Genomic DNA, 27,211 nt, shown 5'->3' with positions numbered 1-27,211 from the left:
AATATATTTACATATTAATGCTCTATTTATTTCATAAATAATACCTTTCGCATTATCTAATGTATAAGATACTGTAGATTAAAGGGAAAATTAAATTATTTTTAAAGAAAATAATTTTTTTAGTATTTATTTAAAAAAAAGAAGTCATTTTTTATTTTATAGCCTTTAATAATTTTACTAAAATTTATAAATATTTATACATATATAAAATAAATACATATAATTAATTTTGCATTACAGCTTAAGAATAAAAAATATTTTTAAAAAAATATTTTATATGAAAAATATTTTTCATATATAAATTATTTTTTATAAAATAGACAAGCCTAAATAATGATGGAACATATTAAAATTAACTTTCCTATTTTACAAATCTGTGGAGACTTCAATAGAAAATACATAGTTCTATTTATTTATAGTAAATTTAATAGAACCCTTCTAAGGGAAGAGAAATAGTTTCTTACATAAGAGAAATAGTTTATCCCCCAAAATTGTTATAAAAATAGGAAAAATAAAACATAAATAATGTGTTTTAATTAATATCAATAAAAACAAATAAATAAATAAATAAATAAATAAAGCAAGGCCCAAGCCCAAGAAAATTGGGTTTCCACGCCATATCATTGCATATACAGACGCTCACTCGTTCTCTCTCTCTCCAATAAATTGGAAGCAATCAAATGAAGGGAAAATTTCGCCGCCCCTCAGCCACTTCTGTTCCCCCTCCTAAAACCTCAGTCTCCCTCTCGTTCTCTCTCTAAACCCCCTCTATGTTCTTCATATAGATACCCATACCCATATATACGTTTGCCCATATATGCGTTTATGCCTGTTTGCTTCTAGTTTTAATATTCATCTAAAGCTGCGATTGGATTGAAGCTTGTTTTGGTAATATATCGTTGTGGTGCTTGTTTGTTTGACGGGTATCTGTTTGGTTTCCTAGAAAATGAGCTGAAATTTAAATCTTTAATTTGCTGTGTGTTTTTCTTGATTTGAATGCTGCAACCAATTTAACTTAGCTCGAGATATTGAAATTCTAGCTGTTTTCAGCTTTGCTTAATTAAAAGTTCTGAGATTCTTATTTTCTGGGGCATCTCGGCTGACTTGCTTGGCTGCTTGAGACTTTTTTTTCCGCTACTTTTTTATGTCCTCCGTGCTGTTTTATATTGGTGGCATGTGGTTTTATAATCGCTGTATACGATATGAAGTTCTGAATTTTGTTCGTGGAGTTTAATGCTAATTTTCCCTGTTTAATCAAATGTAACTCAGAATCCTTTTATTAGTTGATGCATGTGTTACTGGATTGTGAATTGTTGGATTCTGAGTATGTGAAATCTGATGCGTATGTGTGCGTATTATGTATGTATGCATTCATCTATATGGGCACGTTGTATATATGTAAGCGTTAATCTGTAGTTTGCAATCTTCTTTTGAGATTTTTTTTTTTATGTTTGTTTGTTCACACGACTGAGAAAGTATAGGCTTTTATTCTTACTTGATTGGGTACCATTCAGTTCTGTCTGGCGCTGATGAATGTCAACTTTATTCTATAGAATGCAAATGTATGTGACGCATCGTTATTGCTAGTGGGTTTAGTTCTTTCTTTGATAACTTTGTGGTTAATTTATTAAAGTCCTTTATGAGTCGAAGTGCCCTTTGGCTTCAGAGATAAAAGGGATGGGCCTAAGGTTGAAACTTTCTCAGTTAAATATTGAAAAATTCTTGCTGCCATTTTTCTGTTTTCCATGAACTTAATATTTATTTCCTCTTGGATTTACTAGTAATCCTTAAAAAGTTTTGGAAATAGGGAGTCTAATGGCGGGGAAATCTAATAAAGGGAGGAACCGGAGGGGTTCAAATAACACAGCAAATTCCTCTGAGTCGGTGGTGTCTGCCAGTGCTCCTTTGAAAGATAACCTAACTGCTTCAGAGTCTGGCAAAGCTGATGCTAACGGAGCACCGGCTTTGAGTGAACCAAGTAACGCTGTACAAGATGGAAAGGAGTCTGAAACCACAAATTCACCGGATGGACCAAAGCAAGGTAAAGTCAGTTTCATTATTTTTATTGTGCACGTATTTGAACTATAGTTATTAAAGGCTTAAGGCGTTCTAATGCTCTAGATAGAATCCATCAGACTTCAAATAACATAAAATTAGAAATAATAATAACTAATAAGCATTCAAATACTAATATATTAAAACTTGAATAGTCTTTTAATGTTCAAAACTAAAGTCAAGTAATTATAAACTACTCTTCAATTTTCATCAAGAGTCGCATTATAATCCTTTTCATCTTCTTCTGTACCTTCATTCTCTCGATACTCATCTTCAAAATCAATATCTTCATCATCTTCCTCATCTTTAAGAACTAAAAGAGTATTATTTAGTTTCCAAGTTAGTTGATGATGTTTTTCCTTTTTGTTTTGGCATAAATCTTGAAATAGGTATAGATGCAATATTTATTGTGGAGTGTTAAAAACGAAAATACGGGAGGTTTGTGATCTGGGTATGGTGGTTTGATGGCATTTTGGCGACTAGCTATCACTGGGGATACTAATTTTGAAAATTTTCTAATGCTTCAATATTGGATTTTGCTCGCCGAGGGTAGAAATAAAGAAGGCACACCTTCTAGAGCCTTTCGCTTGAAACAAGGCGCATGTCTAGGCACATAAGGCGAGGGCCTAGTGAATGTCGCCCGCTTTTCTCCTATAGAGGCGCTAGTGCTGGAGCTTAGTGAGCTTTGAGCTTGAGGCGCTTCTTTAATAACTATGATTTGAACTAAGTAAACATGTCTTTTTTCTTTCAAATCATTACTTCTGTAAATTTTTTAAAGAGGCTGTCTACTGAACGGTGTGAAGGAACAACTTCCTGATTTTAAATATTAATGTTCTCACTATCTTTGATATTCTTTGGCACCTAATTCACTAGGACCTTTCTCTTTTTTTGTTGAAACCAAAGCTAATAGTTCTATTTGATATTCTTTGTTTTCTCACGGCTGAGAACCAGAAACAAAATAAAAAAAAAAGACATGTGCAGGAATATGCTGCTATAACGGGTGCAAATAAATTCAGATACGTAACACACATACTCTGTATACCTTCTCACAAGTTTGTGTGCACTTTTGTATGCATGCACAAACACCGATTTTCAACCAATTTCTTCTATAAAGAGGAGAGAATTTTTATGAGTTTGTCCCAAATTTTAGGGGTTGAGAGCACTCATCTGTCTTCTATATTTTATAGCCTTTCATTCCCCTATGACTGCAGGTGAGCTTCATCTGTATCCTGTCTCTGTCACAGCACAGAGTGGCGAGAAGCTTGAGCTGCAGGTGAGTTAATTTGATCTTGACTCTTCAGACTATTTCTCATGTTTGATAATTGCAGCATCAATTATAATGCATGCTACTTAGTTTCAATTTGATTGATCATTGATGTCATGACTTTTTCTCTTTCTCAATGTCCAAGTACTCGGATCTTTCTGGTTTTGGCAAATAATTTGCTTATGTGTTGCACCTGCTAGTTTTTAACACGTTCTCGTGGTTACAAGAAAGTGAATACATGAATAATATATAATGGCAGTTGAACCCTGGAGATTCTGTCATGGACATAAGACAATTCCTTCTTGATGCTCCTGAGACATGTTTCTTCACATGCTATGACTTGCTGCTGCGCACAAAAGATGGTACAACTCATCAGCTTGAAGATTATAATGAGATCTCTGAAGTAGCGGACATTACTACTGGTGGTTGCTCCTTGGAGATGGTTGCTGGTAAATTAACACCTCTCACTCTTTGGCTGCAAAGACTAAAGAGCTATTTATGGAGTCTAACATGAAAACCTTTTTGGCAGCTCCTTATGATGATAGATCAATCAGGGCTCATGTCCACCGCACAAGAGAATTGCTTTCACTTTCCACACTTCATGCTTCACTTTCCACGTCACTTGCATTAGAGTATGAAAACAAGGCTTCAAGTTCAGGTGGATTGCAATATTCATCCTGCAGTCCTGTCTTTTTCCTCCTCATTTCAACACCTTCTTTAGTTTTGGATGATGTTCATATGACTAGTGTGCGTTTGACTCTAATCTAGATACTGTGAAAGCTGAAGTCCCTGAGCTTGATGGGCTGGGATTTATGGAGGATGTTGCTGGCTCACTTGGTAAATTGCTATCATCTTCATCAAAAGAGATCAAATGTGTGGAGAGTATTGTGTTTTCGTCATTCAATCCTCCCCCAAGCTATAGAAGGTATGTATCTTTAACTCTTTTATCTCATTTTTATTTACTTATTTTGACTATTTGATGTATAAAATATTGCAAGATAATATATTGTTTGTTTGGTTTTTTTTTTTTTTTTTTAAAGGCTTGTTGGAGATTTAATATATTTGGATGTAGTGACATTGGAAGGTAATAAGTATTGTATTACTGGAACCACAAAATCGTTTTATGTCAATTCAAGCACAGGCAATGTCCTTGACCCAAGGCCTAGTAAAGCTACTTCTGAAGCCACAACCCTTATTGGACTCCTGCAAAAAATCAGCTCCAAGTTCAAAAAAGGTAAAGGAAAATGATTCAGAATTTTGTTGTTTGTGGACCTTGAAATTGATATTTTTGGTATTTGTCTGGAATGGTTACTTTCCTTATATCACATGTTCTTGTTTTGAAGCATTTCGTGAAATTTTGGAGCGGAAGGCCTCTGCACATCCTTTTGAAAATGTTCAATCTCTTCTGCCACCAAATTCATGGCTAGGATCATATCCAATTCCTGGTGAGCTCTACTTTCCAACTTCACCTTGTAATTAAAATGAGTTGCTCCTAGTTGGTGAAAACATGCTGCTTCAACTTAAAGGCAATTGTTTTCCCTGATAATGTCTAGAGCAAATTAACTTCCAAGTATTCTTGGTCATTTTTTTTGGTGTGTGAACTACTTTAGATGATTGGTTGATACTTGGTCACTGTTATCAATAAGTGCATTGGTTTAGCATGAGTTTTCTCATCTGTAGGACTTACTTTTAATAGCATTTTCACTTCTGTCTTCAATGGTTTAACCCAGTTCTTGGCTTCCATGTCTGGCTTTGAAATTAAACAGATACCCTTCTTGTTTAATATTGTTATTCCATTGAATTATGAATACTGTCAAACTTTTAGGTGGTGTCTCTGGTTTCTTTTCTCACAAGTGAATCAGTTCTGCTAGGTGTTTTTCCTGAATGACTATATGGAGCTTCTTTTGTCAGATCACAGACGTGATGCAGCCAGAGCAGAGGATGCACTGACTCTTTCATATGGTAGTGAGCTGATTGGCATGCAAAGAGATTGGAATGAGGAGTTGCAATCTTGTCGAGAGTTTCCCCATACAACACCTCAGGAAAGGTACTATTTTTAATCTCAGTTCAAGTAAATCTTTGAAGTTATATATATTGTGTGGTCCATTGAATGCAAATTGTATGCTATTTGGACTCATTTATTGTGGTCACTTATCAGGGTAAATTTTTTGCAGGATCTTGCGTGATAGGGCTCTCTATAAAGTCACTTCTGATTTTGTTGATGCGGCAATTAATGGCGCTATTGGAGTTATCAGCCGATGTATCCCCCCCATAAATCCAACTGATCCAGAGTGCTTTCATATGTTAGTGAGACCTTGAAAAAACCAAATTATTATTCATGTCTTCTGAGAAGCTCACATAATGCCTTCATACTCTTTGGTTAAGCATTGTAACATATATCCTGCCTTTTTTCTTGTGAATGGTTATTAGCTGCACTATCGGTATTTTTATAGAATCTTTTATCATTTATTTGGTAAAGTTTCTCTTCTTCATAACTGCATGTTGTGACTTATGTTACCTTTTTATTCTAGGTATGTTCACAACAATATATTCTTCAGTTTTGCTGTGGATGCGGACCTTGAGCAGCTGTCTAAGAAGCATACTAAAGATATTAATTCAAAGACAGAGAGCATTACTTCTTCACAAAATTCATCCGAAAAGGTATCAAATGATTTGACACACGAGGACAGTGGTATTTCCAATGGGGGATGTGATGGATCAACTACAGTAGAAGGTAATGGAGTTGTGGAATCAACTCCTTTATTGTCTTCTGACACCCAGTTGGCAGAGAGTGAGCAGGCTACATATGCCTCTGCAAACAATGATCTGAAAGGGACCAAGGCCTACCAGGAAGCAGATGTCCCTGGACTGTATAACCTTGCCATGGCCATAATTGATTACAGGGGTCATAGAGTGGTAGCACAGGTGTGCATTAAAGTTGCAAATTTTCCTACTTATCTTGTTTATGTGCATTCTAATATTCATACATGCACAATATTTTTGCATATATTTATGTTAAACTTTCATCATGAAGAAATAAATTCTTAGCAAATTGTTTATTTTTCTCACGGTGTCTACTTTTGTTTGTCAATGTTGATTATAATATCATTATTTGCCACTGTGACTCTTCAAACCTTTTTGATCTAACACGCTAGCTACTAATCTTTTTTGTTATTTTTGTCTTTTCTTCCTTAATGCTGTTTTCTTGTTATTAACTTATTGTTCATGTTCTCATTTAATTATTTATGTAATCTACTGTAGAGTGTTTTGCCTGGAATTCTTCAAGGGGATAAGTCAGACTCCCTTCTATATGGATCTGTTGACAATGGCAAGAAAATATGCTGGAATGAAGAATTTCATTCCAAGGTGAGATATGAAATTATTTGTCATGTTATGAATTTGAAATTGCATCATTCAGTTTCATTCAATTGAGAGTAACTTGCTAGATTCTATTTCCATATTATTTTAGTTTAGGAGGTATTTTTTTGTTTTTTTAGTATCATTCTGTATCTTTCGCAATATTGTGATTTTTTCCTTTGTTCTTGATACCATATTATCAATAAATTTTTTTCCTTCATGAACTCTGAACTTTGTGTGTCCTAGGTACTGGAAGCTGCCAAACGCCTCCATCTAAAGGAGCATGAAGTTGTAGATGGATCTGGAAATGTTTTCAAATTAGCTGCACCAGTAGAATGTAAAGGCATTGTTGGTAGTGATGACAGGTGATTATTCTCTGAAGTGTCTTGTATTTTGTCATTTTTTTTCCGTTCTTTTGTGATTCTGGTTGTGCTTTTATTTTTTCTGAGTTATAATTTTGATCTTAGCAATGCATCTTTTAGAAAACTGCCTAACTTGAGTGCTAAATATTCTTCCATGGTGGTGTTCAATTTTTCAACAAAAAAAAAAAGAGAAATGAAGTACTGAAATTAATTTTTAGTTCCTGTTCTTCTAATTATTTTATAACATCAAATTTCAAGTTTTCGACTTTAAGCTTCTCAATTCCACAGCTATTTTTAGTTTGGGCTTAGGCATATGACTATACGTTATTGGATAACTTGCACCCTAAAATTCTATTCCATTGTGCTTCACTATTTCCTTATGGGCTTTTCATTATTTTAATGCCTAGGCACTATCTTCTGGACTTGATGAGAGTAACTCCCCGTGATGCAAACTACAATGGACCAGGATCCCGATTTTGTATTTTGAGACCTGAACTGATTGCTGCCTTTTGCCAGGTTTGTTACTATATCTAAAGTACAATTTTTTGGTTTATTTCTTTTCCTCTCTTTCTCATGTTATTTTATCTTATTGGAGAAGGCTGAATCTGTAAAGAGATCAAAGAGTAAGCCTAAATCTGAGGATGAGGCTCATGCAACTGCAGATTCTTCTGAAGTTGCTGGTGTTGATGAACAGGTGAAACCTGTGGCAAACTTGCCTGCACCTTCTGCTGATAGTCAGGTAAGTATTCCTTTACCTTGTATTCTTTTGTGTTGTCTATTGATGAGTTGCATTCTATAAATCTAATGTGTGATTAAAATGCGTTCACACACTGAGGCAGTTACTTTTTGTGTCTAATTTGTTATTGTATTATCTCACAAAACTTCACTCCTCTTTTAAATTACCCAGTTTTGGAATTGTTTGGTTTGCGTGAGGCTGTCAATACTGTGGCACAGCATTAGCATGTTCCTAACTGTAAAAAATTCTATTAGCTAGCCAGGGTAGTTGAAGCAACCATAGTTTCATTTACAAAGTTGATAACATATGTTTAAATTATTATTTAGTTGAAGTACTGTCTCCTTGTACTAAAATCAGGAATTTACTTTCTTGTGCTCCATTCTGTTCTGCTCTAGCTTCTGTTATTCAGTGTTTTCAACAGCTACCTTATGCATTTTTCCTTATTTAACTTATGTTTACAAGCATCAGTGTTGTGTCCTGATTCCCCATTTGTTCAATCTTGTAGTGCGTTCTTGGAGCAAGTAATATCAAAATAAATTATGTGATGAAGCACTAGCACATTTATCTGCTCAAAATTTAACATGAACATCTTATTTTCTTCCATTTATACAAGCAGTTAATTGAATTGTGTGGCTGTGTTGGTCCACAGGAGATAACGCAAAAAGGGAAGGTTGAGATGGTTGAAGAATGTGCTTCTGTTCCTTCTGGAAGTTGTGAATCAAATGATGAAATACTTTTTAACCCTAATGTTTTTACCGAGTTTAAGCTTGCTGGGAGTCCAGAGGTGAACTTTTTGAAATGATAATTTTTTTTCAGTTGAATGTCATTGAATTAAAAGATTGTCATTTTTTTAAAAAATTTCATATGGCATTCATCAGGAGATAGCGAAGGATGAAGAAAATGTGGGGAAAGCTAGTTCTTATCTTGCAGATACTGTGCTTCCAAAATTCATCCAAGATCTTTGCACACTTGAAGTGTCACCCATGGATGGGCAGACTCTTACTGAAGCACTGCATGCACATGGAATTAATGTTCGCTATATTGGAAGGGTAAGCTGTATGTTTTGAGTTAATGCTCCTTTGTTAATACTATTGCTCACTTTCTTATTCATGAGAAGGGTTTGGTGAAGTCAGAATTTGTATGGTAGTGTAAATATTAATTTAATGTTAAGTGTGAGTCACCTGCATTCCTTATTTATCCATGTTTAGTCTTTCTGTTTTGCTTACACAAGTAAATCAAATATATCATAGGTTGCTGAAGGAACGAAACATTTACCTCATTTGTGGGATCTTTGTTCTAATGAGATTGTAGTCAGATCTGCTAAGCACATCCTCAAGGTGATTGTCTTTATCTTACTCATTTATATTATTTCTATCATGTACATTTTAGCGTGTGCTCTCGTTCCTCCTCTTTTTTTTTTTTTTGAGGGTTGGTTTTTTTTTTTCTTCCAGCGCCGGGGGGTGGGGTGGGGTGGGGGGGTGTGGGAGGAGGAGGGGGGGAGGGGAGCGTTGGTGTTTCTTCAACCTTCCAGACTTCTCTTGGATTTACAAACCTTTTTACTTTCTGTCAGAAAAATAATTTTATTGTGGCAAAAAGGAAGTTTCTCTACACTGATAATTCAAAATTTTGGCCTTAAATCTTGTGCTTTTGGTTACAAGCGATATGCCTACTTTTACTTTTCTGATGATGCAGGATGTATTGAGAGATACAGAAGATCAAGATCTTGGTTCAGCAATCTCACATTTTTTCAACTGTTTCTTTGGAAATTGTCAAGCTGTTGGAATAAAAGTTGCTGCTAATAGTTCACAGCCAAGATCACAAAAGAAAGTATGCTCAAGATTGTTTCAATATTTATTTAGTTTGATCTTTATTTCTAAGCTCTTATCAGTTAATTCTTGATGTCCAATGTAATTGCATTCTGATAGAACTAGCTAGTTAAAACCCAGTACCTTGAATCTCATTGGAAAAGTTCAGTGATTGAATTTGGTTATGTTTTAAACATTTGCAGGACCAAGTTGGCCATCAATCATCTGGAAAATCATCTAGGGGCCAAACAAGGTGGAAAGGAGCATCGGCAAGAAAGAATCAATCCTCGTATATGAGTGTCAGCTCAGAGACTTTGTGGTCTGAAATTAAGGAATTTGCAAAACTCAAATATCAGGTATCATTTAACATTAACATGAGTATGGATGCTCTACTTGGGCAAGTAGACATGCCCAAAATTCAAAGGTTGATTTTTTTCTTTTATATATATATATATATATATATATGAAGTTAGAGAAAAATCGAGATCATATCATTTTTGATGAAGGCACAGTATTCTATTTCCCTTCATTTTAGGCAATCATGTATTGCTGCACTTCAATCTTTGGGATTACAGTCTCTTTATTTTTGTTTTATAGCATAATATTTTGAGACTGAATTTCCTCCTTTGATTAGTTTGAGTTGCCAGAGGATGCAAGGTCACGGGTGAACAAAATTTCAGTTATTCGTAATGTTTGCCAAAAGGTAATTTTGAGTTTGTCTCATTAACTGATATATGAATGTGAAAATTCTCTGAAAGTCTGACTAGAAATTTCAGCATGCATCATTTACGTTGAAGTTTTTTAATTCAGTGCTTGTAGTGCTTGTTCCAATGCTTTTCTTTAAAGTATATATTGAAAAGGAGGCATAAAAGAATATGCTTTGTTCTTGAGTAATCCAATTGTGCATTCTCTGCAACTGTTCTGTTCTTGAAAAAAGCTTGCTACTTTGATCATGGCAATAAGGCTTTGAATTTGCTTGAGTTGATCGTATACTTCTATCTAATGAATGATTTGATTTGATATGGCTTCCTTGACAGGTGGGGGTTACAATTGCAGCTCGCAAATATGATCTTAATGCTGTAGCACCTTTCCAAACATCAGATATCTTAGATCTGAAACCTGTAGTGAAGCATTCTGTTCCAGTATGCTCAGAAGCTAAGGATCTTGTGGAAACAGGAAAAGTTCAATTGGCTGAGGTATGCATTGTACCTAGTTGTCTTACTAACAAGTCTTACATGATTGACACTGCCCAGTTGTCCTTGTGAAAATGGATTGCAATGTAAAAGATTCATCCATAGTATTTATTTGGATTAGAACTAGATTTTAGTTAGACTGGAGTTCAAAGACACATTCTTTTGGGTAAAGATGGTAGGAATCTCATTGAAATTTTTTGTTGTCTGGCCCTATTTTGAGTTGGAGTGTTGCTTGATGGTATGAGTTATGAGCATGAGAGCCTGACTTTTATTTTATGATTTTGTAGAATGTAAACAAATATGTTGCCATTTTCATATATGGTCTTGAAGCACATTTTATTAAATTATGTGCCTTTGTTTTTGGTGCATCTAGGGTATGCTTAGTGAAGCCTATACATTATTCTCCGAGGCGTTTTCCATTCTTCAACAGGTATGCCATTCCATTTTTTAATTTGGGACTTTTGAAATTCTTCGGTCAACATGGGCTGATCAAGGCTTTAATGTCTTCAGGTGACTGGTCCAATGCATCGGGAGGTTGCCAACTGTTGTAGGTAGTGTGAAGGTTTCAGTTTCTTATTCTATTTCCTTGATCTATTGGAAGAAACATAATGTTAATACTTATTTAGGTTTATATATATATATATATATATACATCATAGCTTTCTATTCTTCAGCAATTGTAGCTAATTTCTCTGGTTGCAAACGTTTCAGTTTATTCATTGCTCTGGTCCTTAAACTTTTAGGTATCTTGCCATGGTTTTGTATCATGCTGGAGACATGGGTGGAGCAATAATACAACAGCACAAGGAATTAATCATAAATGAACGTTGCCTGGGATTAGACCATCCTGATACTGCTCACAGGCACCATTCTTTGCCCTTTTATTCTCAATAACAAATTGAATTTGTGATCTCCCCAAATGTTTATCTTTCCTCCTCTTTCTTGTCTTTGCATTTATCATGGCCACCATTTAGTGTCACAGGCATCTTTAGCTGGAGAGAGAAAAAAATCCCCATGGGCTTGGATTTCTGAGAAAAATATTTTTTGAGCAACTTTTTGCATTTGAAGTTGTATTTCAAATGAATGTTATGATAAATTTATATTGCGTAGTGTTAACTTAACCGGAGATCTGTGCCAACTACCATGGGACTGAGTTCAGGTGATCATCACACATTTAATGATCAACAAATTGAGTCATACTATGTGCATAAAATGCAGCTAAAAGATATGATGCTATTATGCTAATGTACTGAAAATTTCCTGACATTGATTATTCATAGTGTTTTCAAAATGATAGGTTCAATTTGAGTGCTGCTGCATTAAGCATCTGGCAACCTTCTTAAATTCTTTCTTCGATTGAACTATTTGCTCACTTTATTTGCAACTACAGCTATGGCAATATGGCTCTTTTCTACCATGGACTTAACCAGACAGAACTTGCACTGCGGCACATGTCCCGTGCGCTGCTCTTACTGAGTTTGTCATCTGGCCCAGATCATCCTGATGTAGCTGCAACTTTTATAAATGTTGCAATGATGTACCAGGACATTGGAAAGATGAACACGGCTCTTCGTTATTTGCAAGAGGCCTTGAAAAAGAATGAGAGACTTCTAGGAGAGGAGCATATCCAAACTGCTGTATGTTATCATGCTCTTGCCATTGCATTTAACTGTATGGGCGCATTCAAGCTCTCACACCAGGCATGTCATCTCTGCAGGAATTACTTTCCAAGCCATATTTTCTGCTGGATAAAGATAACTGGACATTACTGATTTTGCCTTTTTGTTTTACACAGCATGAGAAGAAGACCTATGATATACTTGTCAAGCAACTTGGTGAAGAGGACTCAAGGACACGAGACTCCCAAAACTGGATGAAGACATTTAAGATGCGTGAACTTCAGGTTGATGTATAGAATTTGTAAAATTTGCTATAGATTTCTTTTTCCTTGTCAGGTTCTCTTAATTTCTGGATTCTGTGTTATTGACAGATGAATGCACAGAAGCAGAAAGGCCAGGCTCTGAATGCAACTTCTGCTCAGAAAGCAATTGATATCTTGAAGGTTTCCTCCCATATGTGCTATGTAGTTTAATTAATTATCAACATTTTAAGATGGATGGATATGATCAACTGTGCTTGAGGCCATGAGCTGATTCAGATTCAGCTGTTGGCTATGTACAGTCCTTTTGTTTGATCGACCGCAAAGAGCACAACCACCTTGGCCTGTGTCCTGGTGGAGCTCATTATGTGGTTGCGTATGGTCTATTCAGATAATGATTTCAAGTGTGTTCTTTTGTGTGGCAGGCTCATCCTGACTTGATACAGGCATTCCAAGCTGCTGCTGCAGCTGGAGGATCTGGCAGTTCTAGTGCTTCTGTCAACAAATCCCTAAATGCAGCAATAATTGGGGAGACACTTCCGCGGGGCAGAGGAGTCGATGAAAGGGCTGCTCGGGCTGCAGCAGAAGTTAGGAAGAAAGCAGCAGCTAGAGGCCTCTTGATTCGCCCACATGGTGTTCCTGTCCAAGCTTTGCCACCACTTACTCAGCTCCTAAACATCATTAATTCAGGGATGACCCCTGATGCAGTTGACAACGAGGAAGCAAATAGTGTGAAGAAGGAAGCCAATGGTCAACCTTCTGATGGGGCTGTAGATACAAAAAAAGATGAAATACCAGCACCGGAAGATCCGGCTCCTGTTGGATTGGGCAAGGGCTTAGCGTCGTTGGACACCAAGAAGCAGAAATCAAAACCAAAAGCTGCGGCTTAAAATTTTGAAGCAGAGATTTGATGGGTTGGCAGCAATGCTCGAAATTTTGCACGACAGTGGCAGTTTCCTAATCTGAAATTTAGTGATCAGCAGCTACTACTGTTGAAGATTAACGAGGGTAGCCAAAAAAAACATCATTTGTATTCAAATTTTTTTTCCCCAATAATCAGGCTCTTAAATGCAACGAGCGTTAATGTCTACCTTGGAACTGCTAATAGATTTATATATTAGTCTTGTTAGGCACAGAATACAGAATGACATATTTTTGCTCCTTTTTGATCTAGTATTGTCAACCTTTTATTTGTTTCACTATTAGAAGTTAGGTAACTGTTATGGTGGTGGCCTTTACTTTGTCACCTCCGGTTTGTAATGGATTGGTCACTGATTTTCAACGTCAATGAATTATTTTTGAAGCTCTGTAAAATGGAATATGACAAACTTCATTTAATTCTTCCTTTTGGTAGCTGCAATAAATTTGTCGAAAAAATCTGTAACCCACATATGAACGGTAGTTCGTGTCCAAGTAAATGTGCTCGTATAATTATTATGTACTTTTCCAACTTGAAAAGAGTAGGAGAGAGAGCTAATCTACTATTTCATTTGTCGGTGGGGAAGGGACGTAAATGAAACTTGAAACTAGCCAGGCTAACCTCCTGAGTTTTGAAGAGCTCGGATTGAAAACGAGTTAAATATGAATAACTTCAAGTTCGGCTTGTTTAGAAAATAAGTTGAGTTGAGTTGAGTTTTCATTGAGTCGAATTTCACATAGCTTGCGAGTAACTCCTCAATTTGTTTATTGCTCTAATGAGTTTTAAATTTAGAGTTATATAATTTAAAACTATGTAATTTTATTAGACTTAAAATAATAAATATAAAATTAAATAATGTTAATTAAAGGAATCAGCCAGTGACTCTTAACGAACTGAATATCAATAAACTCGAGTTCAACTCGTTTATTAAACAAATTTAAAAATTATGTTTTAATTTAACTTATTTAGAAAATAAATCAAGTCAAGCCGAGTTTTTATTGATGTTTGTTGAGCCTCAAATGTCCCAGGAGCAACTTGGCTCATAGTCATTAAGAGGGACAACGATAAGAAGGCAATCTTGGAGTTTTTATTGGACATGTTTGGGACAGTGTTTCTGATGTCTTTGATATAAAAGCAATTGTAGAAAAGCAATAGAATCTGCAACCAATAGGGAACCTGGAAACCTTGGATTACATCAATTCCAGAGTCATCCTCAAAAAGAAATCGACGGAAAGAAATATTTACTTTGTGTTGGATGATGTTTGGAATGATGATCCTAAAAAATGGTTCGACTTAAAAGAAACTATTGATGTGTGGTGCAAGGGAAAGCAGGATAATAATAACAAGAAGCTCTGAAGAGGCAGCTATGGTATCTAGCGCATCAACATCATGTGTTCTAAAAGGGTTGTCTCTAACTGAATCTTGGTCTTTGCTCAAGCAAATTGTTTTTCAAGGGCAAGAACCACAAAGCCCATATGTAGTAAAGAATGGAAAACTGATTGTAGGAAAATGTAATGGACTAATTCCGTTTGCAATAAAGAAAATAGAAGGCCTGTTGTACTTAAAAAATCCAGAAACTGAGTGGCTGCAAAACGAACTCTCAAGAATGACTCAACAAGAAGATGATATTTTGCCTACGTTTCAATGAGCTATAAACATCCCCCCTCACATTTAAAACATTGTTTTGCTTCTTGTAGATTGTTTGCAAAAGAGATTGATATACTTGCCAAGATCGATTGAACTCTGGATAGCACAAGGGTTTATGAGGTAAGAAAAGGTTTGCTTTTCTCATTATTCTTCCTTCTGATTCAACTTTCTTTGGCTTTAGGTTTGCAATTGCAGTGATCTCTTCATTAACTTCTGTTTAGCCGTCTGCATTTCACTATCCCAAGTTGGCGTCCTCACCCAATTCCACTTGCTATCTTTTCCAGGAAATATTTATATTCAACTTCAGTGTTTCTTGGTCTGTTGTCAAAGAGTTACAATTGATTTTCAGCGTATTTGGTTTCGAATAATAATCTAAGTCAAAGCTCCAACTTCCCACCGTGGTGGTCCATCTCTTCCAACTTACTCCAGAAAGCATGCATGAGCAGCTGCTTAGGCTCTTGATCATCCTTTAAGTTCTCATAAGGTGGAATCTGGCATTAATAAATAGATGCCTGAGGCCTTTAACAGATTCATTTTCTTATTTAATCTTGTCCTCTTTGTTGTTTGTTCTAGTCATTTCTCTTTCAGAAGCCTTTCTCTGTGGTGATAGGAGTACATCCGCAAAAAGGTGGCAAAAGATTTGAAGAGCTCCAATTACTTATTCCCTGCTGCTTCTCCAACAATGCATACAGTAGCAACCAATTTGGTGGTGAAATAAATTCCTTCAAAAAAAAGAAAAGAAAAAAAAAATCTTGCTTATGTCATCCTAGAAAATAAGAAGATTGCTAAACATAGTGCAACTATAATTAATTTGATTTTCATTCTACAACTGAGGCAGGAAGTAATTATTCTTGCACTTGTACTCCTCTTGAACTGTGGTGCAGCTTCCATTGAAGCACAACAAAAGCCTGTATTCAACCGGGGCTGGACAAGACGGGTTGAAGTTGAAAGTTGGATTGTGATGCATCTTCAGCTCATTACAGCCAACAAACCTGATCACCTCCGGAACAGAACTGGTTGAAGCCTGAAGTTAAACCAATTAAAGCACAAAAATTCCCTTTCGGACTTCAGAACTGCTGGGATGTATCTTACCTGAAGAGCCCAGCCCTCCATCATCAGAGTAAAGCACGAAGAGGACAGCCATGTGATAAACTGCATCATGCAAATCTAATACAGGAAGCTTATCTACTTTAAAGCAACCAGTCAAGGACTATAAAATGTGTGAGATGATCAACAAAATAGCAGAAAACAGAGATAATCTACTATTTACTGCTGAAGTGGGGAAAGTAAAGATCATTCTGATGGGTGGGTTGCATGCTGCACCCACATAATAATTGTAATAAAAATACAATGTAAATTATGTACAAAGATTATTGCAATTGAATGAAAGGAGATCATATTTTGGCCTCAAATAATATCGTACATGTGATTGTGATCTGCACGGGGAAAAAATATTGGGAAAAAATATTACATTCCTTCAAAATAAACAAAATGTCACATATATCTCAATAAATTTCACCCTACAAAACTTCCAGTACAGATCGGATAATTAATATGACCTTTCCTGCTATTCTGTATCCCTTTTCTTTTATATTGTCTTGCAGACCCTGAGACGGTTGATGAAGGCTTTGCACTTGTCTTTTCACCCAGAGGCTCCAGCAGCACACTTACCATATTCACCCTGTTCTTCTTTGGAAAACTCTTCAATCAATTCCCGTTGTCTTGGAGTCAAGCTCCTGTAGAGGGGCAAAAAAAAAATAAACTCAAGGCATTAGCAAATTATCTATTCAATGAATGATGATGATACATTATCCACAATCCCCAAAAGGCCCATGCCATACTATTATGAAAAGCTAAGTTTTAAAACAACTTAGCTTTTTATGTAACCATATATTATAATATTGAATTGCCACAAAAGTAAACATTAAAAATGTGAAATTATTTAACTGACAAGAGCCCTACGTTGGAATGCTGACAGTGAAGTGCACAAATTGGTCACCAAAAGAGTAAGAGCTGCGAGCTTTAATCCCTGTTGATACACACAGAGACAAATTATTATTCACTCGAGTACAAATTAAAACAGACGATTACTAGAATGAATAACCCCATGTCCCTAACACATGTATGAAGCACCACAATTCAAAATGCTGAGAGATTTACAAAATTCAGCAGCAACAATTCAAGATTTAACATAAAATTGCAACAGACTTCCACGTCAGCCATAATGAGAAAACATTCTAAATTTAGTCCATCGATGATGTAAAGACAAGAATAATAGGAGGAAGAACACGCAGCCACATCTCAGTTCAAAAGAGAAGTTTGAAAAGAATTCCTCCCAGAGTCTCAGTGAATCCAAAACATATTGAATTCCAGAGCATTCCCTCAAAATTGTATGATTCAGTAGTCACCTACAAAGACCAAACGGCTCAAAATTTGTAAAGAAAAATAAATAAATAAATGACATAAACATGAATTTATAACTATAAATTATCGACAGGAAAAAAAACCAAGAATCTTAAACAGCCCATAACCGAAGACATACCAACTGAAAACCTAGATCACATATATTGCACATAAAATTATTCTAAGCAAATGCAATATGATATCAAAGTATTAATGTGTGCTCACCTTTTTTCTTTAGGACCACCTTCTGGCCAGGCTGGGTGCCAGGGCGGACCTGGAAATATAAACCAAATTAGACAGAATGATGACTAGCTTAGTTTTTGAAAAATAGGTAATCATTCACAAAGATTTCAGCATACCTTAAGTACAACATCTCCTGTGAGAGTAGGAACCTGGATGGTTCCCCCCAAAATTGCCTGCAAAAGAGCAATTCAATGAACTTCAAAATCAGAGATATCAAGGGAAATCTGTGGGTTGTGGTAGGTACAGCAAAGAAGGCCGGTTTGGTATGGTTTATAAGTTTCTAGAAGCAGACACTTTGAACAGAGAACCTGACATTATTTATGACCAAAACCCACGACTAAAGCTAACAGATTTGAAAATTGAAACCATCAAAGTCTACAAAACCAACCATCAACCACACCAAGAAAAACTTCCATGCATTAGAAATTTAATGTCATTACTGAGCAATGAAAAACATAACAGAAAAGTTTTTACCTGAGTAACACTCAAAACAGCATCCACATGAATGTTAGAACCTTCTCTACGGAAAATAGGATCTTCCCGAACCTGGGATGAAATGAAAATTATAACAATGTTTTTAGAAAAATTAGAAGTATAGTTGTATCTAATAATTTACGATGAGCAATAAATTCCCCTACATAACGAAAAAAAAAAAAAAAAAATCATCAGATACAGTGAACTAATCCTCCATATGGTCATTCCATCTCCTTAACAACCTCCAGCTTGCTAGGCAATCATTGACTATGGCAGAAGGCATGGTCTATCAAGACAAACGGCATCCACACTTCCCCAACAACAAAATTATGTGATAGTAAATGATCTTTAGTTCAGTAAAAATACATAATACATATGACAGCAACTAAGAACACTCCTGTCCACCAAATTCTTAGCTAAATGAATGAATTCTAAAAAAACCATCTGAGCATACCAAATAAAAGGAAAAATAATTAACAGATAGAAGCTGCCAAAAAAATCCTGCAAGGAAATGGCCCTAGAACCTACACGATAATTTAGCACGCTCCTTATTCCAAACCAAGCTCCAAAAAATTAGGTCTTTGCCCACAGCACATTCGCACATTTCTCACAATCAAGCATAGAATTAAGGAACAAACGATGAGAATATAGCTGCCTCACAATATTTAGCATCAAGGATGTTAAGTTACCCTGATTGTTACAAATAGATCACCAGATTGATTTCTCTCTGGGTCTGCTCCACCACTTCTTGGCATCTTTATTGTTTCATTGTCATCCACTCCTGCAGACAGCATAGACTCAACCGTCAAGCACAAACCAAACGGAAATCTATCACAGGAAGTATCCATGAGGAACAGCGGATAATAGAAAAGTATTTCCAAGGGTCATAATTGCCATTTCACCTGATTAAAGATATACTGCATAGAACTTAACACAATGCTAAGAACTTATTCGTTTGCTGTGACACAAGGTGTGGAGAAATAGCTAACTTCAATGCAAAGGAATCAACTTTCAACAATAATTAAGAGCCACTCAAGCCATTAAACAAAATTTTTTTAAATAATAGCTAGTTTCATTAAGAGAATTTCCTTGTACCATAACCTCCTTTCTTTTATATATTTAAGTAAATTACATGAGTTCATTTTGTTAAACTGTATTTAGTGGAGAAGAGGCGTCCACCTACCAAAGATACAAGTTACCAGTTGCACACACTTTACATGAAAAAGTAAGCAATAATTTAGACTATGCAACAGCATAAATTATTAATTTATCTGCAAGGTGCCCACCATGATAAGAATTCAGAAGCAAACAATGCAAGATAAATGACAAGCATAGTGCATGAGGTATGAGCCAACCAATTAAAGAAAATCAGGCTAAGTTACTACAAAAGACCAGAAAATTTCAACAAGATGCTTAAAGATCTAGAAAATACACCTGGCATAATATCCAATTTGACAGACTTTGTTCCTCTCACTACTTTACCACCATTGCATGATCTGCAAAAACTCTGCTAGCAATAGTGGCATTAGAAAATGCTGCAATAATATTAAAAAATGAAATGTTATGGCACTGGAGCAATTGTTTGATATATTTTCACAAGGGGCAGTAGGATTCAATAAATAGCAATAGTTCATCTAAAGAAAAACTCCAATTTTAAAATATAACTAATTTTCCAATAGGATGATTGATTCCAAAAGTTATCTATCAAGCATATATCTCACATAGTAAACTAAGAAAAGTCACAAGAAGATGTATACGACCTAGTGGAACCGCTTTGAACAGCGCAATTGTCAATTGCAATATTTTTTAGACTTGCACGACAATATGGAAAGACGTTAGGAAAGCTTAAATGAAATAGAACATGTAGAAAAAAAAATATGTATGGGAAAAATAGCTGACAAGATTAATTTACAGAATTTGCCTAACTGATGAAATCCAAAAGCAGATATTTATACACTGCATATGGTAGATTAAAAATGCCAACCATAGACTTTTAGATGATCAATATGTGAATGATGGGAAATTAAGAAAGTAAAGTTGAATTTAAGAAACACAAAATGAAAACATATGTCAATTTGTAGCATACCGATACAGTTTGCCCAGTTCCACCACATTTGTTACAAGTATGCTGAAGACTAACAAAGCCTTTCTGGGTAAACACCTGCATATGTAGTCAAACAATATGTCAGCTAAGAAAAGCCATCTTTTGCTGCACAAGTAATGCTCATCATGTGTGTCTCTTGCAAAAACTGACCATGCCAGTGCCTTTACAGCTCTTACACATTTGGGGTCTTACCCCAGGAGGAATACCTTCTCCACCTGCAAAATTAAACATAAGCAAAACTGGAGGCATAACTCTTAAAATTACATTTGAATGCTAGCAAAAAGAGGACTAACAAATTCCACAAAAGTGGTAAAATTCCAAATCAGTAAGTTTGCAAATAGTAGCAAGTGCAGAGAATAAACTTACGACAAGCTTCACAAGGTATATCAGCTTGAAATGTGATAGTTTTGGTGCATCCCTGAACAGCTTCCATGAAGGATAGTTCAATAGCAACCTATGCAAGATGGAAAACAGGGAAATCACATAAAAATTTAATTCCAAGGCACAAAGAGATCAACAATATAGGTGAAAAGTGATAAAACCTTGACATCTTGGCCGCCAAGCTTCTGCTTAAATATGTTGTTGAATATCTGATGTCCATTGTAGAAGTGTGCCATTGTTCAAAAAAGAACAGCATGTTAAACTTCATCAAAGGTGAAAATCAAATATTGAGAAAAACAACAGAAAGCCCAATAGGAAAGGATGCATATTCTTGCAATATACATGTACACAATGAATCTCCTTCTATTCCTGCAACCATTAGGTGATTTATAATTTTCATTCTTCAATATATTTATCCAGAGATTCCAGTATATTTCAACATACATCCACATTATATAATAAACTAATTTTAATTGTATTAGTAACTTAATTGTTCAGTAATGCATGCTTTAAAATTGACAATTCAAACCCCAACAACCCCCCCACCCCCCCCCCCCCAAAAAAAAAAAAAACTCAACCCAAGAGTTTGCGGCTCCCTAAAATGTGAAGAAGGGACTTCGTTAAGATTTCATTAGGTTGCAAGTTTCAGGTTGCAAGATGCATGAAATGATAACTGATAAAACAAGAGATCCTACAAGTTAGAAGAATCAAATCAAAGAGACAGAAGATCAAAAAAGTCATTACATCATCCATTCTGAAGAAGCTGTCAAATGGATTATCGAATCCTGGTCCACCAGGATGAAAATCTCCATTGAGGTTATGTTCATATGCATCATGGCCGACCTATAAGATTGAGCATACAAGCAATATCAGTACATAAACTAACTAAAGAGAGCATCACTATGTCAAAACAAGAATGCTAGCAAGCACAAGAATACCAATTGTCAAACACAAAAACATATAGAAATACTTTGCCATAACCATGAAACTTCGAAAAAGAAAAGGAGAAAAAAAGAGGAGGAGGGGGGGTGGTGAGGAGACAGAGATCTATATGTGAACAACCATATGAAACATACAAGACACATATGGAAGATGCCCGGATGTAAAGATTGGCCTCATGATATATCTTGATGCACTAATTCACCATGGAATGATATTCTTTCCAGTGATATAAAAGATTCCTAGGACAGAATATGGTCGAGGATGTCTCATTCCCAAAATCAATTTAAAGACCAAAGTAATTCAGCAGAAGCATTCATTTGGCCTTTAATAAATAGTGTAACAAACATAAATTAATTTTGCAACCTCATCATATTGTGCACGTTTTTCATCATCTTTCAAAACCTACAAGAACAGAACAAACAGAGATTCCTCATTTAGTACAACCTGCAAGATGGCTAGAAAAAGAAACCAGATTTCCAGTCTGTAAAAACTACCTCGTATGCCTTTGAAACTTCTTGAAACTTCTTTTCAGCTTCAGGATCATCTTTATTTGTATCAGGATGGAGTTTCTTTGCCAGCTGCAGAATAATATAAAAGTAAAATCAGAAACTGTGAAATAAAAAGTATAGTCTAATACAGGGAGTAGAAGCTGAAATCCTACAAATTTACAATGCAGATAACAGTAATCTAGACACATCCCAAATCAAAGAGAGAGAGGGAGAGATGCACAATTTTCACTTAAATACACAGATTAGAAAAAGAATAATAAGTAAGAAACCTACCAAATAATAAGCTTTCTTTATTTCAGATGAACTAGCATTCTTGTTAACACCAAGTACGTCATAATAATCTCTTGACATATAAGCTGAACCAAAAAAAAAAAAAAAAACCATAAAAAAATGCTTTTCTACATATAGTAAAATGCTTTGCTACATATAGCAAGTAAAATACATATATTATAGTACCATGAAACGTTTCACATAAAACACATTCATAAATTGGGTTTTAACTTAAAATAAAAGTAAAACATAACAGGAGCAATTTGTGAAATACCAGATCCATGAATTGACCTCGTTGTCCTAAAATTGGCATTCAAAGATCCCAATAACAACCAGTTTTTGTGGTTAGCTGCACATTTCCAAACTTGCAATTCAGTAGAAACCAACAAATACTACTTGTGGTAGCTAGAAAATTAAATAATAAATTAGAAAAATGTGGGCATAAAACAAGTCTTTTCTAGATTAACAATCAACCGATAATTTTAACTTGTTTACTCAAAGCCCTTCACCGAAATGGGCAAAGAATTCAGAACTTTCGTTTCTATTGGATTCTTCAGCTTTCTAAGTAACCAAACAGGATGGAAAGAAAGAGAACAACAGTACCATTTTTGGGAGAGTAACTGCCAATAACCCTACCAGGGTTACAAATCCCACTACTCAATCTCCTACAACTCCCATTTGATAGACTCTTATATACCTGCAATTAGACGAATTAGACAAAATTGAAACACCCACCAAATGAAAAATACATCAACTATAAATCACAATTTATGAAAAACAAATAAACAAAATCGAGCATTGAATCGTACGGTATCAGCAGAATCTTCGAAAAGGTTGAATGAGGGGGAGCGGCGAGCGAGCCAAGCAACAAGTTTGACGCCATAAGAGCGACCCATTAGGTGGTGGCTTTTTAGGGTTTTCCTGGAATTTTACTGTCTCTGAATAACAAAAGAGAAAGATGGGTTCTAGCGTAGGAGTAAGTTAGTTTGGGGTTTAAACCCAGGAAAAACCCTAAAACTTCTGTTAGGGATTAGAAGGTTCTAGTTATGATGAGAGAGAGAGAGAGAGAGAGAGAGCCATATGAGCCCAACCTTATTGGCCAGTTTTGGGGGCTTTTCGTGGCTCATTAGGTTCGAAATTAGAATTGAATTGTTTCAACTCAAATTTAAAATCAATTTTGGTTTTGGTTAAATTTTGATTTAGTTTTGGTTTTAAATAAATTCAATGGTTGATAATTTTATTAAATTTTTATTTTAAAAAAAAAATCAGTTTTCCTGAAATCAATCCGACCGATTTTAATTTGATTTAATATCGATTTTGATTAATTTTAAAACCAGATCCGTAACAACACTCATGGGCCAATTTCGATCTCCAAAGAGTCACCCCTAGTGCGGCTTTCATTTATTTAGTTTACTTATTTAGGGTTTTACCCTTTTTTCTAATCCCTCTTTACATAGTCCAGGATTTCACTTTCCTATTATACTTTTATAGATCTTTTATTATAAAAAAATGATATTATAACTTTAACTTTCGCCTATCCTAAGCAGTGCAACCAGCTGAACTTATGAGGAATTCGATACATTTCCAACTTCCAAACCCCATTATACAGCTCGAACGAGGTATGTGTTGCAGACTGGATATAAACAGTAGCGGGTGACATTGCATACAAGGGGAAAGGTAGTAATCTCTGCTTAGCTGGAGAGACCCCAGAGCAAACCAAAACTATATGATGTTCTTCGTGCAGCAATGGTGCTCTACGTAACATCATTCCAAGTGGTGGCTCTGGCCGCTGGTCCGTATCATCTGCGGCAACATAAGTTCCAAAGCAAGCGGCCTCCTGTGCCCATAAATTTCTTTAGGAAATTGCCTGTTAGAACAGACAGCTTATTATAAGGAACTTTCCAGCTTATTACAGGACAGGACGCCGCGGCCTAATTGCTTCTTCCCATTTTCTGAATCCAGCAAGGAATTCTTTAACCAGATTAATCACAATCGAATGATTTCCTGTCGAACTCAAAAGCAATACCATTCAATCAATAGAACACAGGATCAGGCACCAGTAACTACATGAATTCCTGATCTTTACTGAATCCTCACCGGATTCAGAGATTCCCGAACTTTACTGAATCATCACAGGATTCAGAGAACAAATGTTACTTCAAAAGGATTTGCCAGCACAAATTCGTTTGGCATTGCGCTATTTAAATAATGAATAGAGCGAGTAACTATCAAATACTGCTAGTTCCCTTTATAACGACCATAGACGCGATGTAATTTCACCATTCATACAATATAAGGCATGACGATCAAATAAAACTAACCAAATCAAACAAAATGCAAATAAACTAAGAAGATCATTCGTTCCACATCATATCATCCAGAGAAAAATTATCAAAAAGCACAGCACAAATTCCTAGGCACATGCATATCAAGAAAAGATCATATTGAAAGAAATAATTCTTATATTATATAAACCAGAGCAATCAGAATTCTATCAAGACACCCAAACAGAAATGGGAAAAAGAAAATTTTCATTGCACAGTACATCACCATATTCCAGGTTCATATAGCTGGTCTATTGCCAAAAATAGAACAGCACAACTGCTAAAATAAGGTTCAAACAAAATCAAGCAAAAATTCATGGGAACAATCCTAATTCTTTTTTTCCTCTAAAAAACAAGCTCATGAGGTTTCATTCCTGCCTTAAGAGAAAATCTAGCCCCTAAATAAGCCTTCAGGTCTGGGACCCCCTCAATCGATTTAATCAATGGTGCATCCACAGTCTTCTGATCATCTTTTTTCTCTTGTGGGAGTACATTCTTTTCCTGAAAAGTGAGTTAGGTCATAAACCAATATTAGGACAGAGCAATAACAAAGTTTACACAATCACTTAGGAAATGGGCCATAAGTTAGCAAACCAACCTCTTTGTCTCCCTCAAAAAACTCACCCTCTCCCTTCTTTTTCTTCTTCTCAACTTGCTTGGCAAAGTATTTGTCATCAAAGTTATCAACATTAACTCCAGAGATGTCAACCTTGGAGGAAGTTGCAATGACATAAGATTGGTTCACTCTCCTCAAAGGGACACCATTGATCTTAAATGGACCTGCAGCAGGCAGCAACATAAATTACCTAACGAAGCATATGTCAACAATTTTCCTGTTTGCCTGTAGAGCTTGGGCACACAACAATCATGCCCTTGCATGAGAAGCAGGCCTTCAAGTCACAAAAGTTCTGCTCATTAATTAAATAGATTGTTTCCTAAGAAGGTTTAAGTGCTTCCAATATGTGTGTGTGTGTGTGTGTGTGTGAATATCTTCCAAATTATACAAAAGCATAAAAGTAACACATGCTCACCAGTGACCAAAAGCAATCCAGAGGAAAGCTGCTTCAGGAACACAACCCTCTTGCCCTTGAACCTTCCAGCAAGAATGATCAAAACAGTTCCTGGAGTAATGCTGGCCCTGAAAGCATAAACACAAAACAAACAATTACAACACATCCTAACTGGCAAATAATGCACACACTTTACCCACAATTAGACATCCATTATTTGCTTATATCCTCTTTCAACTAAAACCATATTTATATCAGTCCACCAGTATTCTCTTAATGTACCCAAACATATGCTCAATCACATACATATAAAGATAAACCAATAATTTATTAAAAGTAAATTGCACAGAGATTTACACCAAATCAATAAATCTACACAATCATAAAGAAATCAAGAAATATATCCTAATTTAACCCCAAAATGCACAGATTTATAAAATTCAAAACAAATAGGAAGGAAAAAAAAATACTAAAAGCAAATGCCAGGAGATAACCATATAAAAAAAAACCACAAAATGAACATATATACAAAATTAAAAAGAGATACGAATTCATAGATAATAGTAAAGACCTGAGTTTGGTGGGTTTAGGCTTGCGCTTGTTAAGCAGAGGCTTCTTAACATCGTCAGCCGGGTAGAACTTCGGTGGCTTCTCAGCAGGAGTAGCTGCCTTGGGTTTGGGGTCGTGCTTGGGGAAAACACCGCCATTCTTGGCCTTGATAGCCCACAGACCCCGCTTGTGGTACATCTGAGATCTCGAGTACTTACCAATTCCTCGAACTAGAATTGGGTTCCTGCTCACCTTAGGTGTCTTGGGAGCCATTGCTTAGGCTTAGGGTTCTACCACTCTCTCTGAAAATGGAAGACTGAAAACCAGAAACTCAACTTATATATGCCTCGTTTGTATATAAGAAGATGGCGCTGAAACGATGAAAAACCCTAGAATAGAAACCCTAATGACAGAACCGGGTTGTGGGCTCGGGTTACTGTATATTGGGCCTGGGTCTTGGTTAATTAATTTTCATTTTTAGACCCATTTCTTAAGAAAAAATTTGACATGATTATTCTATAATTAAAACTATAAAATGCTTCAATTATAGTTATATATTTTATTTTTTGGTAGAAATAATTTCATATTTTATTTATTAATTAATAACTCATAAACAAAATTTTGTATATATTATTAAATTCATTAAATGAGTAATTTTTAATTTTTTATAGATTTTATAAAATAAAAAATGATTCGTATAATTTAAAAATCTCTCAATATGATGACTAAATTTAAAATTTTATTTTCTTCACCCAAAAAAGTGGAATTTAATATATATTGTGAAA

The 27,211-nt window shown here is 35.5% G+C and overlaps 4 protein-coding genes across 7 annotated transcripts; 2 read left to right on the top strand and 2 right to left on the bottom strand.

The window, feature by feature from the left end:
• The first annotated feature begins 659 nt into the window (after window positions 1-659).
• LOC110647253 (clustered mitochondria protein) lies at window positions 660-13,965 on the top strand. Of its 2 annotated transcripts, none has more exons than XM_021800992.2 (29): window positions 660-888; window positions 1,808-2,041; window positions 3,267-3,328; window positions 3,579-3,768; window positions 3,849-3,977; window positions 4,088-4,244; window positions 4,360-4,553; window positions 4,663-4,764; window positions 5,231-5,366; window positions 5,494-5,622; window positions 5,851-6,244; window positions 6,581-6,685; window positions 6,923-7,041; window positions 7,446-7,554; window positions 7,637-7,777; window positions 8,424-8,558; window positions 8,653-8,823; window positions 9,025-9,111; window positions 9,467-9,601; window positions 9,783-9,935; window positions 10,214-10,282; window positions 10,617-10,775; window positions 11,146-11,202; window positions 11,283-11,323; window positions 11,516-11,635; window positions 12,163-12,472; window positions 12,568-12,675; window positions 12,763-12,834; window positions 13,077-13,965. In XM_021800992.2, the coding sequence occupies exons 2-29, from the start codon at window positions 1,816-1,818 to the stop codon at window positions 13,539-13,541; spliced, it is 4,275 nt and encodes a 1,424-aa protein (XP_021656684.2). In that variant the 5' UTR covers window positions 660-888; window positions 1,808-1,815; the 3' UTR covers window positions 13,542-13,965. The 2 variants fall into 2 exon arrangements, with proteins under 2 accessions (XP_021656684.2, XP_021656685.2); XM_021800993.2 differs by having other exon boundaries at window positions 1,796-2,041.
• A 914-nt stretch (window positions 13,966-14,879) lies between these two features.
• On the top strand, window positions 14,880-15,218 carry LOC110647243 (uncharacterized). Its single transcript, XM_021800983.2, has one exon. The coding sequence runs from the start codon at window positions 14,880-14,882 to the stop codon at window positions 15,216-15,218; it is 339 nt and encodes a 112-aa protein (XP_021656675.2).
• A 1,378-nt stretch (window positions 15,219-16,596) lies between these two features.
• LOC110647246 (chaperone protein dnaJ GFA2, mitochondrial) lies at window positions 16,597-23,627 on the bottom strand. 3 transcript variants are annotated; one of them, XR_002493324.2, is made up of 19 exons: window positions 23,353-23,627; window positions 23,147-23,240; window positions 22,818-22,892; window positions 22,547-22,629; window positions 22,259-22,342; window positions 22,128-22,166; window positions 21,567-21,665; window positions 20,984-21,031; window positions 20,808-20,895; window positions 20,592-20,656; window positions 20,424-20,498; window positions 19,772-19,844; window positions 19,027-19,118; window positions 18,338-18,409; window positions 17,980-18,036; window positions 17,846-17,894; window positions 17,180-17,246; window positions 16,777-16,953; window positions 16,597-16,653 (listed from the first exon to the last, which is right to left on the bottom strand). XR_002493324.2 is itself a non-coding variant. In XM_021800986.2 (18 exons), exons 1-18 carry the CDS (start codon window positions 23,437-23,439, stop codon window positions 16,860-16,862), a joined length of 1,341 nt encoding a protein of 446 aa, XP_021656678.2. In that variant the 5' UTR covers window positions 23,440-23,627; the 3' UTR covers window positions 16,597-16,859. The 3 variants fall into 3 exon arrangements, 1 of the variants encoding a protein (XP_021656678.2); XR_002493325.2 differs by having other exon boundaries at window positions 16,597-16,953; window positions 17,180-17,625; XM_021800986.2 differs by having other exon boundaries at window positions 16,597-16,953.
• Window positions 23,628-25,053: 1,426 nt separating this feature from the next.
• LOC110647250 (60S ribosomal protein L6) lies at window positions 25,054-26,779 on the bottom strand. The gene is made up of 4 exons (XM_021800988.2): window positions 26,449-26,779; window positions 25,899-26,005; window positions 25,466-25,647; window positions 25,054-25,368 (listed from the first exon to the last, which is right to left on the bottom strand). The coding sequence occupies exons 1-4, from the start codon at window positions 26,697-26,699 to the stop codon at window positions 25,213-25,215; spliced, it is 696 nt and encodes a 231-aa protein (XP_021656680.2). The 5' UTR covers window positions 26,700-26,779; the 3' UTR covers window positions 25,054-25,212.
• Window positions 26,780-27,211: the final 432 nt, after the last annotated feature.

The sequence above is a fragment of the Hevea brasiliensis genome, chromosome 8 (assembly GCF_030052815.1).
Source record: "Hevea brasiliensis isolate MT/VB/25A 57/8 chromosome 8, ASM3005281v1, whole genome shotgun sequence".
Lineage (NCBI taxonomy): Eukaryota > Viridiplantae > Streptophyta > Magnoliopsida > Malpighiales > Euphorbiaceae > Hevea > Hevea brasiliensis.
Note: the sequence above shows the minus strand (reverse complement) of the source record. Positions and strands in the feature narration are given on the sequence as shown.